At 36.7% G+C, this 21,499-nt stretch overlaps 1 protein-coding gene across 10 annotated transcripts in view; it reads right to left on the bottom strand.

Annotated features, from left to right (window-relative positions):
• Positions 1-150: 150 nt before the first annotated feature.
• Positions 151-21,499, bottom strand: part of SUV39H2 (SUV39H2 histone lysine methyltransferase) — a 25,004-nt gene continuing 3,655 nt past the window's right edge. For 5 of the 10 annotated variants that reach the window (XM_082739587.1, XM_082739581.1, XM_082739585.1 and 2 more), the window contains 4 exons: positions 7,759-8,430; positions 5,540-5,686; positions 4,167-4,296; positions 1,060-3,373 (listed from right to left, as the gene is read on the bottom strand). In XM_082739587.1, the coding sequence (XP_082595713.1) occupies positions 3,267-3,373; positions 4,167-4,296; positions 5,540-5,686; positions 7,759-8,427 (1,053 nt within the window). In that variant the 5' untranslated portion in view covers positions 8,428-8,430 and the 3' untranslated portion in view covers positions 1,060-3,266. Of the gene's footprint in view, positions 447-1,059; positions 3,374-4,166; positions 4,297-5,539; positions 5,687-7,758; positions 8,431-21,499 lie in introns of those variants that run through there. The other 5 variants (XM_082739583.1, XM_082739579.1, XM_082739580.1 and 2 more) reach the window with 3 other exon arrangements.

The following is a 21,499-nucleotide window of genomic DNA, read 5'->3' as shown; positions in this document are numbered from 1 at the left end:
CATAATAAATGTCAGCTGAAGGAATTTAAGGGCTAGGAGCACTCAAACAAACTGAAAACCCACCACCACCACCACCACCATCACCTTGTTGTGCTCACCCAAGATTTTAAAGTACAGGCTCGCAGTACGGAATAACTGGCAGACACTTACGTACGGCGCTTGCTCTGGGATGATGCTCCGTTCTCTTATATGCTGGATATCACTCCTTTATTCCTCACCAACACCCTTTGAGGTAGATAAATTTATTCTCCCCATTCATAAATGAGGAGGCTAAGGCACAGAGAGGTTAGTTCACACAGCTGGGAAGGGGGAAAGCTGGGACTGAAAACGCAGGCTGTCCGAGCTCAGAGTCTGTGCACTCAGCCGCTGGGCAGTAATGCCTCTTGGAGAGAGCACAGGACCGGGCAGGACTCAGTATAGTGGCTATTTGATTTTTAGTTTAAGAACTGTAAAGTAGAAAAAACAATGTGAAAAAAAAAAAAAGTTTCAAAATGCCAAGATAGTCCTAGAAACAGTGCTGTGGCTAGCCACATTTGCCTTACAGAGGAATCCAAGAGTTACATGTTTGTTTAAACAAACGGTACAGAATTGAGGACCTTTTAGTCAGGTAGTTTACTGGCCTGGAGCCGGGTGATCTTGGGCACACTACTGTTACCGAACTAGTCTAGACTCCCTTCCCTCTGCTGTGGTCCAGGGTGGAGAGCACCAGCCTCACCAGTTTATGAGGAGCTCAAAGAATAGGAGCTTTAATTGAAGATTCCCTTACAGTTCCAGGCAGTTTTTATTTAGCACAATGTGTTTAAGTAACCTGGTGACTAATAATGCTCAAGACATTTTACAAGTATCCATCCATATCCATTTCAGGCTATGTAAAATTCTACTTTAATATTCAAATGGATCAACCATGACCATGATAAACTTCAAAAGGAACGGTGTAAAAACCTTTGGCTAATCTTAAAAGCAAGTAGTCCGGAATGCACCAGTGTTTTTTGATCCTTTCGTACAAAGCCTTACTGGAAATGACAGTAAAATAGAAACAAAGCTAAGCCACGATAAATAGAAAATCAAATGCCAAACTAAATTTATTTTGCTGAAGAAAAATGAACTGTAAGAAAAATAAGTGCAGTCTAGATTTTGCACAGAGGGGGAGAAGACCCTGAGATTACCAACTGTTTATCACGATCCTCGTGTAGGTACTGAAAACAGTATCAATACAACTCACACAGTGGATTTACAGTTTTAACTCAATCTAAATATTACCCTTGAATATTGGCTATATTTATACTGAGAGAACAAATTCTGACAACTTGGGAAACTAAAGAAGCTAAATGCTGACTTAAAATGGTTAAAGGCTTTTAATAGCTTCATGTAGGGAGTTTCTATTTTACTGATTAGGTCTAGCTTTTTAATAAAGTAAGTAACAGGTAATTAAACTCTCAAAGACCCATTAACAAATGGACAAAATGAAACAAATTTACTGAAAATAGCCATTCCCTTTGCCCTCCTGTTTTACATTTGTTTTTACGACAAGAAGTAGACAAGAATAACTAGACAGTAAAACACAGACTTTTTAAGAAAAAAATATTAAAATATTAAAATTACACCTTTAAACCCGTGAGAATTATAATTCAGAGTAAGGTTGGCCATTGAAGCACCTGTAAATCTGTGATGCTTTCTTACCACACACACCATGTGACTATTTTCTCATAAAGAAAACCTAAGAAATGGCACCCAAAAATGTATTTTTCCTTGCCACCTGCAGATTTTGGTTAATACACTGAGACTCCAAACATGTAAAAATTTACCCTATATTATGAAAGAGCAAAGTCATGTGGTAGCAGTATAATGCATAATAAAGATGCATTCTCCCAAAAAAGAGGCTCAAGATTAAGAAGATATTTGAAGTGCTGCATTCTTGAAGTCAGTTCGATTTTACCCAAACTTACTGTAGGTCATTAAAGCAATGGGGCAATGAGCTTAGGTATAATTTAATTAGGAATACTGAAAGCCAGATTTACTTGCTGCGCTTACCTTTACGTTGGACACCATGATTACAAATGCCGCAATGAGAGATGAAAACACATTTTTTCCCGACTGAGGTTTTACTATGCAGGAAAATAAAAACAAAAACCAAACAAGGAATATATTCCATTTTAGTCTTCATGGTTCAAGTAAAAAAAGCTCTCATTATTTAGGTACATACTTTGGCCAAGCCAAGGTTAGCTTTATCACATTTAAAAAATTCATGTATAAAAAATAAGTATCAGTTCAAAATATAGATTATTTTAAGAAGGGCCTGTACGAAATATAAAAATAATTAAATTTGGTGGAAATGTTAATACTGCCTGAAATTCAGAAGATGTAACATGAATGTATTGTATGAAACATTATTGTTAGGGGCAGCTACACGCAGGGGTAGCTCGTTTTACTCTTTATGTTTAGACCAGAGGTACTCTACATAGATCTCTTAATTCATGTCACTAAGAAGGGCTCTTTAAGTGCTCCCTTTCCTCTACCTGGCACTCCAAAAAACCCTCCCGTGGTCCCACTGCCCCATCCTTTCAAAGCAGCATAATGGTCAGCCATGCTACAATTTGAGAGCTTTTTGGAAATTTTTCTTTTAAGGGAATAAAAGTCTTAAAGAATTATTGGTTCAGACATACATGCTTCATATAACAGCTTCAAAATATGAAACTGAGCTGTAATTAAATTCTTTTATATTTAATTTTAACCTTAAATTTCTATATCATTAAGACCCAATATTTTCATGAAAGTAGGAAAATAGTATAATTCAGTATCATCTGTTTGTCTCAAATACAAGTACAGTAAGTAATAATGGGAATGACAACAGAACAGAAATAACACTTGTATATATTTGCCCAAACTGGATTACCTTTGTCTAAATTCAAAGTGTACGCAGGTTGAATATTTGATCTGAGTGACTGTTCACTATCAGTTCAATGCTTAAACATCAAAGGAGGCATTTCTTTATTCCCACAGACTTTGTATGTATGTATATGCTCATCTGTAAATAGTTTTCATGTTGGTATCTCATTACTAAATATGTGTATTTCAAATTAGTCTATGACCCTGTGTTCTTCTCTTCAGAAGCATCAGTAATACATTTGGCCAATAGTTTGAAACATGAACTGTAAATTAACAAAGCATATAGTCTTGATAATATGAAAAGAGTCCCAAATACTTTTTTGAAATGTCAACATTAGAAAAAAACAAAACTACAATCATCAGCTCTATTTCCTGAAAATTCAGTTGAGGTAACCTCTGCAAGTCACAGCTCCACACTTGCACACAGTTCTGACCCTCTTTTTGGCTGGGCTGTGGTCAACAGAATCTGAAGATATATCTCCAGAACCTGATTACATAGAAAAAGAAATACGGAAATAAGACAATTCAGAAGGAAGTTCAAATTTTCTATCACAGTTTTAAGTAAATGTGTATATTCAGAAACAAATCACTGAATTATCTTCAAAGGATGGTGTGGGCTAGTAAGAGATAAAAGCATATGCTATTAGCCCATATTTCTAAAAATAGCTTTCAGAAATGATGGGAATTAATGGGAAAATCTGATACACATTTAGTTTCATACATGACTTAAGACCCATAAAGTGAGGCCAAAACAAAGGAAAAACATTGATTGCTTAGAAAATACTTAGAAAAAAATTAATACTTAGAAAAAAAAACAAAGGAAAGAAAAAACATATTGTTAAAATAAAGGAAACAAAATATCATTTTTCTTTTTTTTTTTTTTGAAAAAAGCCAAATCCAAGTAGGAATGGATTAAGTTCACTTATGATTTAAGTTGTATTTTCAATCTTTTGAATATACATCTCTTAGTCAATATTCAGAAGTGCATAACAATTTTAAAATACAAGTAATATTGAGAAAAGATGTATAATAAACTCTCATAATGGAACTTATGAAAAAAGCAGGTGGCAACGTGATACAGAGAAAGGAGCATTACTCAGCTTAAGGTCAGGCAGACCTGGATTCTAGTTCTACCTCTGTCAGATTAGCTTTGTGACCTCGTTTTTTTCTCTTCTTTAATACTTGCTTGGTTCAGATCTTTTGGTTCAGGTCTTTTACTACTCTGCTTCTTCATAACTGAAACAACTGGACACCAATCAAACTGTACTTGAAAACCGTACCTTTCATTTGATAATCAAAAGTGAGCTCTTCTCCAGCATATATGGTTCTTGTGGAAAATAATGCTATTCGGGGAAGACGGGTGTCAAGGTTGTCGATGAAAACATTGAAAACCTGAAGATTTGGGTCACACTAAAAAGGAACATTAGAATCTATTTATGTAAAAAATGACATGAATAGGCTCTTCTACATGCCATATAAAATATTTAATTTCTTGACTATTATTTTAAGTTCTATTAGAAATTACATTATTGTTCTGCAGTCTTTGAGGCACGCAAATTAAAAAATACTGTTTTCACTTATAGAAAATCTCAGACATACACAACACTAGAAAAAAATTCCACATATATTCACCCTGCAGCTTTAACAATTAACATTTTTACCAATCCTGTTTCATCCAGTCTCAACTTTTTAACTTCTCTGAGGACTTGTCATGCAAATCCTAGATAACATTATCATTTCACCTGTATCTAGTTCATTTCAATAAGGCGTAAAGGAATAGAATAGTTATATAACTATATATAATAGTTATATAACTATATATAATAGTTATATAACTATTCTATTCCTTTACGCCTTATTGATAACTATTTAAAAAATCAAGTAAAAAAAAATCAAGTCAGCATTATACAACTCAAATTTCATACTGCATGCAGTTTCATTACTTTAACTTCTATTTGGGTTATTCTTTAATATTTTGAAAATTCTACATTAAATTCTGGATAATGCAAGAACATCTAGTGAATCATCCTAAGAAATCAAAGTTAAGTGTTTACCTGTTTAGAATACATTTATTTTGAGAGTATCTCAAATTTATCATTAGGAAAAAAAATTAAAGCAAAAGTTTAAGTCAATCAAAAAAGCTAGCAAAAGAGTCAAAAGGTCTCTGACATTTCCCTATTTAAACATAAGCTAGTTTCTTGGTATAAAATCCAAGGAAAGTTTAGCATGGCCTACTTCCTTAGATGGGCAGCTACATAACCTACCTTATCTGTGGGCACTTAGTAGGTACCCAGTAACTATTCATCTCCCTTATTTTTATAAATAGTTTCTACCTGCCTTTCTACCTTCCTAATTCCTCCACTAACTTTATCTCCTACATTAAGACAAAACCTAACTTACGAAGTTATGGAATGATTAAATGAAGCAGCATACATGAAAACTCTGCAAAATGCATGGTATTTGGTAGGTACCGTAGTGAATTTTCCTAATACAGCAATAATACCATAACCTAACCTAAGAGGTCTTTGTATTAAAATACTCTGGAAATATTAAAAGGGTAAGTAATCTAAAGATAATTATTCCTCAACTATGGAAAATCATTAAAAACACTGCTAAGTTGATTAGTCCTGTCTACTCTTTAAATGCCACTTACACTGTGATTCACAAAATGAGAGACATTTCCATATCGGGCTGCATCCACTGTGAATTCATCAGATTCATAATCCAGATCAAAGAGATATGTGATTCCCTTGTTGTCATATAACTGCCCCCGTCTTTCTGCTTCTTCACTTGTGATTACCTAAAAAGAAAAAACTATAGTATATTATATAGCTATTGTTGAACTGAAGAAACACTCGCCCATAAATTATTAACATACTAATGCCTACAAAGGTTTAAAAAGAAATTAGAGTGTCATCAAGACAAATATTCACACAAACTACTCTAGAAGAGCTGGATGAAAATATGTGGGAAACTAAGGGTGGAAATGACTGCAAAAGAATCAAGGCTGTTTAGGACAGGAATTAGAACAACCCACAATTAAGACAGTACTACTTTCATTCCAATGTATTCAGATGTTCAAAACGCTACCCAATTATAGCTTTCTGCAGGACATAAGGGAATGTAAAGAACTAAATTTACAAGTAAAGATACTCATTTAAACGACACAGATGGAACTAGAGGGTATTGTGCTTAGCAAAATAAGTCAATCAGAGAAAGACAATTATCGTATGATCTCACTGATATGTAAATTTAAGAAACAAAACAGAGGATCATAGGGGCAAGAGAGGAAAAAATAAAACAAGATCAAACCAGTTGGGAACAAACCTTAAGAGACTCTTAATCAGAGGAAACAAACTGAGGGTTGCTGGGGGTGGGGGGGGAGGTGTAGAGGGATGAGGTAACTGGCTGATGGACATTAAGGAGGGCATGTGATAGAGATGAACACTGGGTATTACACAGACTGAAGAATCACAGACGTGTACCTCTGAACTGGTAATACATTATATGTTAATTAAAAAAAAAGTAAAGATACTCTAAAATGTTATTATTCCTGGAACTAATCTGTGCAGTTACAAATGGAAATTTGTTACTACAGGAAAGAAGGCACGCTAAATTTGCAGTCAACTATATGGACAAAGTTTAGTTTTGCTGAATCAGCCGTTTTCATGAAATTCTGTAGCTCAAAACCATCATCTACAGTTCTAAGAACACAGCTTTACCAGATGCTCAGCTTAGGAAACCAAAAATGTCTAAAGTGATTCTTGGTGTCAACCAGACTTAACCACTGCAGTCAGTAAGCCAAAATGGGAGAATTTGATTATACAAAAAGAATTTGATTATACAAGATCTGGTATACAAGATCTCAAATAGTGATTTACAATCATCTGCTGTTGTCTAAAAATTGAAGGATCGAAGTAGGGTTCCAATTTAATCTCAGTATTCTAGATGAATACAGATAATTATACATGACCTAATTCCACATAACTTTTAAAATGTCAGATGTGACAACCTGAGATACGTTAGTTACACTTGTATTCTAGTCACGACTTAATCCTTCACCCAGCTTGAGGAAGTGTAGCTCAGGGGCAAAGCACATTCATCTTAGAGACCTGGTTTTGAATCCTGGCTCTTCTTCACTACAACGTGACCTTGTGCAAGTTGCTCAACTTCTCTGTGCCTGTTTCCTCATCCATAATAATGGAGGTAACACTGCTACCTCCCAGTTATTTAAAGGATTAACGAGTTAAAACACAAGGTGCTCAAAATAGTATATTTTGTACATACAAATACTATTTTTTTCTAAATTTACATTATACATACAAGAATATCAGTTCAGTCTTTGGCAATTTAGAGAAGTCTCTTGCTGAGCTATAAGGAATTTGGATTTTCTGGTGGATGCAATAAATGCTTTTAAGTTTATTTTACAACACTTGCTCAGAGAGCATTTGTCTACGGTATCTCTCACATTGATATAATGTTTAGTTTTGCCAACTACACTTAACCATATTTAGTCAAGTGGATGAATTATAATCTAAAAGTTTTCAAAGTCAGCAGATATTTAGATCTGATTTTCTTCTTAGGGCTTTTATGTAAAACTGATTGTCATATTTTACAAATTCCAGTTTCAATGACTATTAATGGATGGTTCTGAAAGAAGACAATTTTGTCATTATATATATATATATATATATTTTGTTTTTGTTGTTGTTCATATGCAAGTTTGTATTTCTAACTATGCCAGTGAACCCTTCTCTCAAACCTGAAATTTTTACATACTTGCAAATGGTAATATAAAAACGTACCAATATTTGTTACTGATGTACAAAAAAAAGCATAAATCTTGCATTGTTTGTTATAAGGTGAACATACCTCTCCAACATATTCCATGACAAAACTCATCCTTTTAATCTTCACAAGGGTTTTTACACCCCAGCCACAACCATTGCTAGTTCGAAAGATGCAAAGTGAATACTGGGTGCCTTTTTGTACAATCCTATTGGGACAATCAGGTCCACACTGACACCTTGAGTTGCATTCATAAATGGGGGTACCAGGTGGGATTTTGATTTGCTGGTTTTTATTATAAGCCAAAAGAACTCCAGCTTCAGCAGGACAACATTTCTCAAAGAAGCAATCTGTACATGAACAACCAAAGGTCGCTTCATTGACTAAGCTGATTCCAGGAGCTGGTTTGTATTCATTAATGTAGTAGAAGTCTGAAGGTGGGCCCTCTAAGTCAACAGTGTTTTCAACAAAAATCATTCCTTTATGATTCTTTCTTCTGTTGAGTTCATCTTGCCATCTCTGCAGAGCTATCCTTTGTTTAGCCTTCTTTACAATGTACTCAGCAATGGCAGGTTTCAAAGCTTTGTTATTGTCTTTTAGAGATATTGCTTTGCCTTTGTTTACCTGAGATAAATAATTATGCTTGTCATTAGAGAACTGCTGTAGTAGTAATGGGCACTTGAGATTTTGCAAAGGTTCCCAAGTATTTGTAGAATCTGGCCATCCTTTCCATTTTACAAGATAATATTCCATATCCTTAAAATATAAAAGAAAATTGAAATCAGATGACAGTCCTAATTCCTTAAAATAATTTAGTATCTTAAAGAGTAAGGTAGCTGTTATCATTCTTCTTAATAAAGCTCAGAATATAGAGTCAGAGGTTTCTAGTGGATGAAATACAAAACGTAAAACATTTTTCTTTATGTTACATAAATTATGTACAGAATTTAGTTGTGGCATCATATGTTTGAAAGCACAGGTGAAAGAACTGCACATGAAGATAAGAGTACTGAAATTCACAAATATGTTGCCAGTCACTGTTAAAGTCGTATTTCTTATTTATCTCGATCCTGGAAACAGGTATTCTCAAAACTAAAAATCTGTGACCTACGTTAGTGCTTCACAGCACAGATGGAGGCATCCTCTAAGGTAGGGAATTTTAATATTTTACATTGGATATAAGGCAAGTTCTATTTCTCAATATCATGGGCACACATCCCTTAGATGTTCTAGAGAGACAATGTCCAATACAGTCATTCCTAGCAGCATGCAGCTATCAAGCACCTGAAATGTGACTAGCCCAAATTGAGGAGTGCTTTAAACGCAATACACACTGAATTACAAACACTAAACACACAAAAAACTAGAATATTTCTTAACATTTGAAAAATACTGATTGCATACCCAAAAATATTGCTTTTACTGGATTAAATACATTATTTTTTTTTAAAGATTTTATTTATTTATTTGACAGAGATCACAAGTAGGCAGAGAGGCAGGCAGAGAGAGAGAGAGGAGGAAGCAGGCTCTCCGCGGAGCAGACAGCCCGATGCGGGACTCGATCCCAGGACTCTGGGATCATGACCTGAGCCAAAGGCAGAGGCTTTAACCCACTGAGCCACCCAGGTGCCCCTACATTATTTTTTTTTTTAAAGATTAGAATGGCTTAAACTCTCTGTGCCCAACATGAGGCTCAAACTCAGAACCCAAGATCAACAGTCACACACTCTACCGACTGAGCCAACCAGAAGCCCCCAATTAATTTATTACTGAAAGCAGTCTCACCTGTTTCATTTCACTTGTTTAATGTGATTACTAAAAATTTAAAGTTATATTTATGTAGCTTATATTATTTTACTGGACATCATGAATCCAGAGAATTCTTACCTTATTTAGACTCACCCGTGAATGGAGAAGGTAGCAGGCACTCAACCCATCAAAGAGCAAACATTTTGATTTAGCTCTCACACTGCTGTTGGTCCCTAGAATTTTGCCTTCCTACCCCAGCGACTTGACTAGGTTCTCTTCCCTTAAAATCAGGGAATGCCATGTTAAGTTTCTCTTAAAAAAGGTAGTTAAGTGTGTATAATAAAACTCTAAAGTCCTTCAATTTTTTTCTTTGTCCGCCAGAATAACTCACATATATCCACATTCTAAAATATGAAAGGGATTAAACTGTATATTCTACAGTTTTTAGTTATTTTAAATCATGGATGTGGATTAAAAACTTAATTGGGATACACCTGCTTTTCCCTGAAATTTTTATTAAAAAAATTTAATTTTTATTAAGTTTTTATTATAAAGGATACATATAACACTTGTTTTACTATTCATAATTTACTCAGGCCAAATAACCTGGAACATTTAGGAAATGCTGCTGAACCACAAACTGGGGTAAAGGAGCCCCCGGGCAGCTATGCTGAAGCAAGTCACTCAGCCACTGAGTTAGTTTATTTTCTTCCCACTGATCTGTCTCAATGTTTTAGTATATTCTACTCAATAAGCAATACTGCTTGTGAATTAAAGGAACTTCCCTTCTTTATGAAAATGGTCAAAATATGCTTTACCGGTTTAAAAACTGTGGTTAAATTAAGGTCTGAGGATATGCACAAAAACTGTACTCTTTTGAAAATACATATTCTGATTTCAGGGAAAAAAAGGAAAAGCTTAAACATATTGAAATGTTAGTCAAACTGGCTTACTGTTACACAGGCTCCTGTCAGGTAACTACTACAATTTAGGATTTATGTTAGTAGATATCTGCTCAACAACAATGTGACCCACATAGGAGTATCTAACGTATTTTATTCTACTTCTTAACTAAAAGTTTTTAATTTTTTTGACTCTGGAATAAAGCAATGCAACTCTGCCCCCCTCCCCTTTTTTGCTACAGTTTCCTACCATAACCCTGGATTATGCCAAAAGTTTTCAGCAAATAATGGAAGAAAGACAAACACTGGCTTCAAATCAGATTAAGCTAAATTATCATTCAGCAAAACCAGTAACACCATGACACTGAAGTCAGGTTCCATGCATATTGTTTAGTAATGAGCCAGCTGCACTGTATGTCAATAAGTTTTGTATGTTAACCCCATCAGTACCTACTTAATTTACGGATGGTAAAGATGTTTATAAAATGTGAGTGCCTTTGGATGTTTGTATAGAAATACTAGTAATATTTTATTTCTACTTGTAGACTTATTTTAGTAAGTGCATTTTACTTTAAATCCAAAAAAAGATATTTCCATCTTGAAAAAAATTAGTTATTTTACACAGAAAAATTAGTTTGGCCTAACAAATTTAATTAATTCATTAAAAATTCCAAATAAAAGCCCAGAAGTTCAAAAGCCTCATATATATCAGTATTTTATTCTGATACGCAATCAACTCTTGATTACCCATAGAAATGGAGTACAGCTGTAAAATGACCCGTCAATCACTCCTGTATCATTTAGAATGCATCACAAGAATTTTTTCTTAAACACATTTTCCCCCACTATATTTGGCTCAGGTTAAATTCGTTCAAATATTTTAGTATTTAAAATAAGTATGTGAAAGCTCAAGCCACTAGGGGGTGTGATGAGATGCAAGGTACTGCTAGTCTTGAGTAAACTTCACTGGGAAAAGGTGGCAATAACATATAAAGTAAGTAGCAATGCAAGGCGGTACAATTTTAAATGACAAAACAAGACAGTAATTACCACTGATATAAAGGAGAAAATCAATATAGTCAGAAAGGAGCATAGAGAAAGCAGAACAAACTAAACTGTGAAAGACTGCTAGGATTTGTTGGGCAGGGAACAGGGCAGGCAGGATGAAAAACACCAGCAAAAGCGTGGGGCTAAGATTTGTATGAAGTATCCAGAAAACAGTGAAGAGATCGCTTTGGCTAGTTCAGAATACTGAAGGGAGAGGTTAAACTGTAACAGCAAGGCAAGAGCAAATTTTAGCCCTGAACACTCGACAGAGGCATTGAACTTTTTTGTAGACCAATGGTTTTTATAATTCTTAGAAAGCCATGGGGGTTCTGTGGGAAGCTTCATTACATACAAATACATCTGATTCCATCTTGTTTATTAGAAACAATTTACAAGTTTTCTAATTGCCAAGCCAATGACTCTTCGGTCTACATGTTACTTGACTTGGGCTTTGACATCACATTTCTCTCTTTACTATTGTTCCTTTACTGCCTTCTTTGCTGAGACTACTCACTATCACCGGCATCACTTAATGAAGATACTTGGGGCCCTGTCCTAGGCCCCTTCCCACACCAAGTATTTATCACTTTTGAGAATCTGAAGAAAGCTATGGACCTTCCCCTAACAAAAGTCATATATATACTAATTTGGATAATGGAGAATATTTGGATTCCAGAGGTTAAGAATCCTTGCTCTAAATGCTCCCTAAATGCTCCAGTGGTGTCAATTACATACTGAAGATTTCCAAAACTTTATCAGCACACCCATGCATCCAATAGCCTACTGGATGTCCAGCAGGTTCTCATATCCATCTATCTCCATGGAACTCACCACTGTCCTTCCTAAATGGATTTCCCCCACTGTTCCCTATCAAGGGTAATCTTACCCATCATCTACCCAGTCACAGGAGTCACAAACTAGGAGCTCAATATAGACTCTCCTTCTCAAACCGTCACCAAGTTTCTCTGGATACTTGTTACTGTCCATCTTTACTACCACAGCTCTAGTTATTTCAGGCCTTCAATTCTTGCTGGGATTACTAAATTAATCTAATTTGTTTCCCTACCTCCAAACTGACGACACCCTAATTTATCTTTAAGTTTTCTTACAAAAATAAGAAATCTATAGCACCAGTCATTCTGTAACTTTTTCGCTTAAGAATTTTAATGGCTCCCCCACTGCCTAAAGAATGAAGTTCAAACTTCCTGTTATAACAAAGATCATTCTTGATTGGGTCCTTGATGCCTAACAGTCTTCCGGCATAGCCCCATTCACATAACCCTCTCTAGCCATACTGAAGCCATCCTGAATCATGGCCGCTAATATTTGAACATGCCAGGCCTTTTCACCCCTTTCTTTACAAAGTTCTAATTAAAATGGCCTCTTACATTTCCATAATGAACTTATTTTGGTCTCATTTTTTATGTATGGAAAACCTATTCATCTTCAGAAGTCAGTTCAAATGTCACCTACCCTGTGAAGTCTTTCCTGCCTCTCTCACCCAGGGAGAACTGCCTACTGCCAATCCTCTTGTTCCCATTTCTAAACTTAACCAGAGACCAAGAGTGATGAAATCTTATTCTTCATAGCCCCCAAACCAAGCACAATAGCCTACTATATCCTACGCTTTGACTAAATGTTTCTGAATGCAAAACAAAAAATATGACTACCAACATGTATGCAATATAAAAAAAAAAAAAAAATCACTAGAGTAACCATATGGATCTTTAAAAGAAATACAACCGGTCAAGTTTGATCTGGATATTAGCTTGTGTTTTTTTCAGTATTTATTCTTTCATCAGCGGTCTACAGCCAGTAAGTGGCAGCAAGCACAAAACCCTAATATATATATGAACAAAAAAAACAACAAAAAAAAGAGAACAAAAAAACAAAAACTATCTTCCTGTTAGCTGATTTTTCCATCAAGTTTTGAAATCATCTTTTTCAGTATTAGTGGTAGAACAACCTGAATCTAATTATGAAAACACTAGTGTTCCATGGAAAGTCACTGGATTTTCAGGCCAGTAAACTAACCAAGTAGCAATTCTAAGAATTGGGCTAGTGGCCTAAGACTGACACAACTGAGCAACATGACCCTAGAAAAGCCCTTTCTTTTCCTGATGCCTAAAATATGGATTTTAGTCAAATGATTTCTATGTTATTCTAGTTCTTAACAAACCCTTCTAAGTGCAATCAGTCTTTCAGGAATATTAATCTACGTTAGATGTGGACAATTCTCCCAGTATGAGCCATGCTCTGTGGTGGTTCTAGAGACACAGAACTACCTGGATAATTTATGAAGTCAAAGCTTTGGTAGTATTTCTTTCTTTCTTTCTTTCTTTCTTTTTTCCATCAGAGAGAGTGAGCACAGGCAGACAGAGAGGCAGGCAGAGGCAGAGGGAGAAGCAGGCTTCCTCCTGAGCAAGAAGCCCAATGTGGGACTCCATTCCAGGACGCTGGGATCATGACCTGAGCCGAAGGCAGTGGCTTAACCAACTGAGCCATCAGGCATCCCAAGTATTTCTTTCTTTCTTTCTTTCTTTTTTTTTAAAAGATTTATTTATTTATTTATTTGACAGAGATAGATCACAAGTAGACAAAGAGGCAGGCAGAGAGAGGAAGGGAAGCAGGCTCCCCGCCAAGCAGAGAGCCCGATGCGGGACTCGATCCCAGGACCCTGAGATCATGACCTGAGCCGAAGGCAGCGGCTTAACCCACTGAGCCACCCAGGCGCCCCCAAGTATTTCTTTCTTAATATATGCTTGTTAAGGGAGAAGCCTTACCAATGTGCATGGGGGTTCTCGTTCTTCACTGATGAGCTAAGTATGTTAATAAAGAGAATTCAGTTTTGTTAGAAATGTTTCCATATGAAAGGTGAACATGGCAAGAACATGGTGCAGAAAAACCATATAGGACTGACACTACCACAAATTGTTCAAGTGGACCCCAACATGAACTCAAAATAGTAAGAGCCTTGCTGTTCCTCCAGTGAGCGTTCATTCCATTTCCCAAACTGGCTATTTCAGAACTCCTCCATTTTGTTCAAGGCCACAATCCCACTACCTCCCCCGTTATTTTCGGTCGCACTAGACCTCTGTTCCTAATGCAGAGAGAAAAGAGAAACTCCCTTAATTTCCACCCTTCCATGGACATGTAACTAGGGAAAAGGTGGATGCAGATATAAGAGATGTACTTCATCAATTATCCCACCTCTGTCTCTAGAGGTTCTTTCTCCCTACTTGTTCTCACCAGCATTTAAACCTCCCTGATTTTTTTTTTTTTTAGCCTCCCTCATTTTTTTTTAAAGGTTTTTTTTTTTTTTTTTTTTTTTTTAAAAATTTGACAGCCAGTAATCGCAAGTAGGCAGAGAGGCAGGCAGAGAGAGGAGGAAGCAGGCTCCCCACTGAGCAGAGAGCCTGATGCGGGGCTAGATCCCAGGACCCTGGGATCATGACCTGAGCTGAAGGCAGGTGCCCCTTAAGTCTCCCTCATTTTTTTTTTTTTTTTAAGATTTTATTTATTTATTTGACAGAGATCACAGCAGGCAGAGAGGCAGGCAGAGAGAGGGGAAGGGAAGGAAGCAGGCCCCTGCTGAGCAGAGAGCCCGATGCTAGTCTCCCTCATTTTTTAAAAGCAATATTAAACCAAACCACGTTTGAGATATAAATGCTGGAATATGTAAGGAATTTCAAAAAGATAGGATTAATTACTAAAAGTTGAGAGATGGGAGACTAAAGGTCACAGGGGTGAAGATTTCTTTTCAGTGTAAGTTCACTTTCTAAAACATTAGATTTCTAAAATCACATACATAGACTGCCTTTGCAGATTTTTAAATATATAATTATAAACACCTTTAAAACTTGCATAGTCCTTTCTCCCTTTCTTCAAAGCTAGAATTCTTCAAAGCATGGTCCATACCACTTGACTCTACTTTCACCTCTAATTTCTTACTTTTCTTTCCTCTTTTTTTCTTTCTCCTTCCTTCATCCCTTCCACCCTCCCTTCCTTTCTAAGATTTTATTTGTCAGAGAGAGAGAGAGAGCGAGAGTGCACAAGCAAGAGGAGTGGTAGGCAGAGGAAGATGCAGGCTCCCCACCAAGCAAGGAACCTGATGCGGGACTCGATCCCAGGACCCTGGAATCATGACCTGAGCCGAAGGCAGACACCCAACTGACTGAGCCACCCAGGAATCCTTCCCCTCTAATTTATTCTTTAATTCATTCTATTTTGACTTCTATCCATGCACAAATTATATATTCTTCTGGTTTTCTTCCTACCTTTCTTGCCAGTTTGTCTCCATTGCTTTTATAGTTCTTCCCATGAGAACCCCTCCCCCCATTCCCCCCCTACTACTCATCAGTCTAAGGGTTCTCTTCTCACATTTTCTTTGCTTGATACTACAGTAGCCTCTAACCATTTTCAAACCATTCATGGCCCAAGAGCCAGAACACCAACTTCAACACATCCATCTCATTATGTCATTCCCCTGGTCAAAACCACTAAATGTTTCCCTACTGCTTTTAAAATAAAGTCCAAATTCTTTTCTTGGAGTGTAGGGAGCTGTGCTCTCTGGGTCCTCCACATCATTCTAGGGATCCTTTCGATCCCTCTTGCTGACTATGTTCCACTCACACTTTCTACTCCTTGAAGATTTCAGGTTCTCTTCTGCCTTAAGACCCTTCCCTACTTCTCGTCCCATCCTTTGGGACTGAGTTTAAACAACATTTCTTAGGAACGGCTGTCTAGTTTCTCCAGATGTTACAACCTGCTGTTACATTAGCACTTACCTCAACTCTAAGTACGCTGTACAATTACATTTAAGGTTTTCTATCCTCATTAGAAGATCAACTCCATGTATCAAGGGCCATACCGCTGTGTCATTAATTGCTGAGATCCCTAGTTTCTAGCATATGACATGGCAGATGGCAATAAATATGTTAATTAATGGGTAACTGTATCCATTCTCAGAGCTTCAACTGCTATCTTTTTTGCCAATTACTTCAAAATCTGTTTCCAGTTCTCATTCTGACCTAAAGCCACATTCTCAACCATGTACCAATCATCTTACACTTAAATGTTCTCAACCTTCACTTCCAAACCCAACACGGTCCTTCTATGTTAATCCTCCTATATTGCTGGGTCTTGATAAGCAGTATTATCTAAACCACTACAAGTCAGAAGCCCATGTTTTCATACATGTGGATTCCCTCACTGCTGGATTTCTACCCAATCCTAACCACTAAATCATAGAATTGTACATTTTATAAGCATGATAATTTTTTAAAAATTTACTTATTTCTCTTTATCTCCTTTAATTTAAACATTATAATTTCTTGCCCAGATAACTGGGCAAGTGATTCCCCCTTACTGGAGAATGCTGTGAAAGTTCCTTCATTTATCTCTCATTCTTTCCCACTCCCACATTCTAGTACTCCATTCTCTGTAGAAAAACTCTGAGTGACAGTGTACCTGTCTTTTTTTAGGCCTCAGTGCAATATCCCCTCTTCTGGGAAGCTTTCTGTGACCTGGCCCTGGTGCACCTCCCACAGATATATAATGAAGTCTGCTACTCCGTTTATTATACTATACTGTAGTGGATGGTTTACTTGTCCATCTTTCCAGCAGGCTGTGAGTTCCTTAAGGTGAGAGTTTCTGATTAATCTTTATTTTTCCCAGAATCTAATGTCGTACCAGACACACAAAAGAAATCAAATGTTTAATGAAATGACAGAAAGATGATATAGGAGCTATTAGTCGATAGATTGCCTCTGTAATCTAAATATGAAGCTAAGAAGATCTAGTCTACTGGTGATTGTGAGGATTGGAAAATCACTGATGCAAAAGCCAATTCAATTCATTAAGCATTAACTAAATACCCCTTATGTACTAAAAACTACAGTAAGACAGAGTCCTAGCCCTACATGGTTGCCAATTTAGCAGAGAAGGTATGAAACCAAGCTATAAAATGTGTCAAGTTCTAGAATAGTAAGAACAGTGTTCATTAAGTTCTGACTATAAAGCAATTAATTTTAGGGAAATGGGAGAGGGAAGGAGCCTCAAAAATAGGTAACCTTTCAGCTCAACTTTCCAGGCCAAAGAAAATTCTGTCAAGGAAAGAAAGGGAACTACAGTATTCCAAAGTGGGAACTGGATGAGAACAGCAAAAGGGTACAAGGGTGCCTAGCTCATAGTAGGTGCTCATTAAATGTTAGCTAAATAAAAGAATTTATACGTATTTCCGTATAAAGTAGGAGATGGAAAAAAAAAAAAGTAGGAGATTAAGCTGGAAAGATAGCTGATGGCCAGATAATAAAGAACTTCAGTACAAAAGGTCTCAGCTTAGATTGGTAGACATTAAAAGGTCTAAAGCAAGCTTAGATTGGTAGCCATTAAAAGGTCTATAGCAAGGCCCTAAAGCAATCAGAACTGTTTTAGAAACATCTGTAATGGCTTTGAGGAATATGGTATTGAAACAATGTCTTTAAGAGCTGAATGGAGGGGTACGTGCCCTGAGTGTGAGAGGGAAGAAAGAAAAAAGGGAGCGGTATATTGAAATAATACCAGCTTATAAAGTAATTTGTGCTAGAAACAAGAAGAAATGAGGGACCGAAATGTGCAAGTAAGGGTGCTTATTCCAAAACAGAAGCCAAAAGGACTGATGAGAAGAACAAAGGAGCAAAAGAGCAAAAGCTATCTAAAACCTAACCACAGTAGTCAGAATCCTGTATAAGAATCCTGTATAAGAATAAAAGTAGCACCTTCAATGTAGGCATGGACCCTGATGTAACTAACTGTTCAAGTACAGCAAGAATGAACAGGAAAACACAAAGAGAGGGGAGGTAGAGGGTAGCCTCTATCCTATTAGATGGTAGGTAGAAAGGAAGAACTGAAAATGTCTGATCTTAAAATGTTAGGTAAATGGAGGTATTACGGTTTTGTTAGCTTAGATACGGAACACTACTAGATCAGGATGCAGATTTGAGGGAGGAAAACAGGTACAGTTTTGAATATGCTGAATATGGGAACCTGTACAGTGTCCAGTTTGAAATGAAGTTCATAAAGAGGTCTATGCCTCACAAAGATTTGACAATCAGGGCTAAAAATATATGTTTATAAAAAATAAAAAATAAATAAAATAAAAGATTTGACAATCATAAGTCAAACAGATAGAAGTAGAAACCATGGGGAAAGAGGTCATCTACAGAGTCACTTCAAGGTGAGAAGAGGGCCAAGGGCAGCACTGTGGAGGTTATTTACTTTCAGAGGAAGGACAGCCAAGAGATAAAAAAGGAGATTCAGAAAGAATAGTAAGAAAAATAGGTAGAAAAAGGAGGGAGCTAGAGATAAGTAACAATGATAGACAACACTTCTACAATATGACTATCACAGGTCAGTCTCTGTTGTAAGCATTTATCTACATCAACTCATTTAATGCTAATCATAACCCTATAGATGGATACTACAAGTATCCTCACCTTATAAGTGATGAAATAGAGAGGCTAAGTAATTTGCTAAAAGCCACACAACTAATAGATGGTAGATATGGAGTATGAGCATAGGCAGTCTCTCCTTGGACAAGAGAATATCAAAGAAAAGAGAGGCCAACAGTGTCAGACATTGCTAAGGAGAGTAAGATTTGAGGTCCTCATATTTGGAATTAGGAGTTCACAGAGAGAGGCATAAATCATTATAAAGTGAGTTAAAAATTTCATGAGAAGTGAAGAGACAAACCCCAGGAGAAAATTTTTACAAACTGTGTATCTCATGAGGGACTATTTGGCACATATAAAGAACTATTACAATTATTTAATTTTAAAACAACCCCAATTTTAAAAATTGGGCAAAGGCTTGGAATGGACAGTTCTCCAAAGATACACAAATGGCTGAAAAGCACATGAAAAGATGCTCAGCATCATTAACCATCAGAGAAATGCAAATCAAAACCACAAGGAGGTACTACTCCACACCCACTAGGAGAGCTATAATCAAAGAGTCAGATAATAACATGTGTTGGTAAGGAGGTAGAGAAATTGAAACACTTGTAACACTGCTAGTGGGAGTATTCCTTTGGAAAAGTTTGGCATTTCCTCAAATGGTTAAACACAAACTGTATGAACCAGCAATTCAACTCTTAGGTATATATCCAAGAGACGTGAAAACATGTCCGTACAAAATACTCTACATGAATGTTTATAACAGCATTATTTATAATATCCCCCAAACAGAAATAACACAAATGTCCAAGTACAGAGTAAATTCTATATGCCATATCCCTATAATGAAATAGTTGGCAATAAAAAGGAATGATGTATTAATACATGCTGCAACATAGACAAACCTTGAAAACACCATGCTAAATAAAAGAAACCAATCACAAAGAACCACATACATATTGTAAGCTTCTGTTTGTGTGAATTGTCCATACAGGCAATCTACAGAAACAGAAAGTAGATTACAGGTTGGGTAGGGCCAATGGGGGAAGAGTGGGGAGGTTTGGGGAGTGGTGGCTGAGTGGTGCAGAGTTTCTTTTTGGTGTAATGAAAATGTGCAACCATCACCATAGGCAACTTTCAAATAACTCTGAGAGCATGCTAAAAGCTCTGAATTGTACACCTTAATTTAGTGTACAGTATGTGAAATACATCTGGACAAAGCTGTTTTAAAAAGATAGTTGGAAACGAAGCAGAAGACAGGAATGCTTGAGCAGGGAGATAAGGTCGAAGAAAGACTGGGGGAAACCTGAATAGGTTTTACTGAGAGAAGTCAGTGGAAACACAAACACACATACACACACACACACCAGCATCAGGGAATAGGTTTTACTGAGAGAAGTCAGTGGAAACACACACACACACACAAGTCAGTGGAAACACAAACACACACACACACACACACACACACACCAGCATCAGGGAATAGGTTTTACTGAGAGAAGTCAGTGGAAACACACACACACACACACACAAGTCAGTGGAAACACAAACACACACCAGCATCAGGGAATAGGTTTTACTGAGAGAAGTCAGTGGAAACACACACACACACACACACACACACACACACACACACACACCAGCATCAGGGATTAAGAAAAATCCTAACGGGGATGGAGGAAGAAAACCGAAAAACAGGGACAGCAAAGATAGAGCTAACTGGTGTAAAAGTAAATTGAGAGTTTATACTTGAAGGAACCCATTTTTCACAGAAAAAGAAGAAAGGGAAGTAAATACTTCCCTGTCTGTGGCTGAATATAAAGATGAAGGATAGAGTAAGAAGTCCAAAAAAGTAATAGAAGTTAGAAAAGTTACTGACAAGAAAAGGAAAAGAAAGCAACAGATAAAAACCTTATGTAGAACTAAGTGGAGTGAGATTAGAAATAAGCTTTAATGGTGTGAGTATGTGTGATTATAGGATATTTTTGGCTAGATTGGTCAGGCCAGTTTATACACTGAGATGCCAGGTGACTGGGCTGTTTTGGGGTTGAAGGTTGCTGAAGAGTCTAGTGAAATGCTTGATCATAAAATCCCATTCAGTGGGAAAGGTAATTAAATGAAAAGATGATGGATGTTTCAAAGGAAGAACTGGATTTAATGACTGAATAAATATGAAAGACAAAGGAGGAGAATTTCTAATTCATATGTCTGAAAGAAATGACAACTAAATGACCAAAAAAGAGTTCTTGGAGAGGAACAGGCAAAAGAAAGATGATGAATTACTCAAAAATATATCATAAGGTTTAGATTGAGGAAGGTTCTTAGGAAAATAAACCTGTCATTTTTTTTTTTAAGATTTTATTTATTTATTTGACAGAAAGAGAGAGATCCCAAGTAGAGAGAGAGGCAGGCAGAGAAGAAGGCAGAGAGAGAGGAAGAAGCAGGCTCCCCGAGGAGCAGAGAGCCTGAGGCTCTGAGCCAAGGCAGAGGCTTTAACCCACTGAGCCACCCAGGTGCCCCAAACCTGTCATTTTAAAGAGAAACAGGAATCAAGTGAGGCCCAGAGAAGTTAAATGACTTTGATAAAGTCTCAAAGTACCAACCGAAGATCAGAAATGATTTCAAACTCCAAGCCATCCTACTGCATCACAGAACCTCCCTAATATCTGGAGTTTGACATGATACAGGACATAT

Source organism: Mustela nivalis (genome assembly GCF_964662115.1).
Source record: "Mustela nivalis genome assembly, chromosome: 7".
Classification (NCBI taxonomy): Eukaryota; Metazoa; Chordata; class Mammalia; order Carnivora; family Mustelidae; genus Mustela; species Mustela nivalis.
The sequence above is the reverse complement of the archived record's forward strand: the minus strand, read 5'-3'. Positions and strand labels throughout refer to the sequence as shown.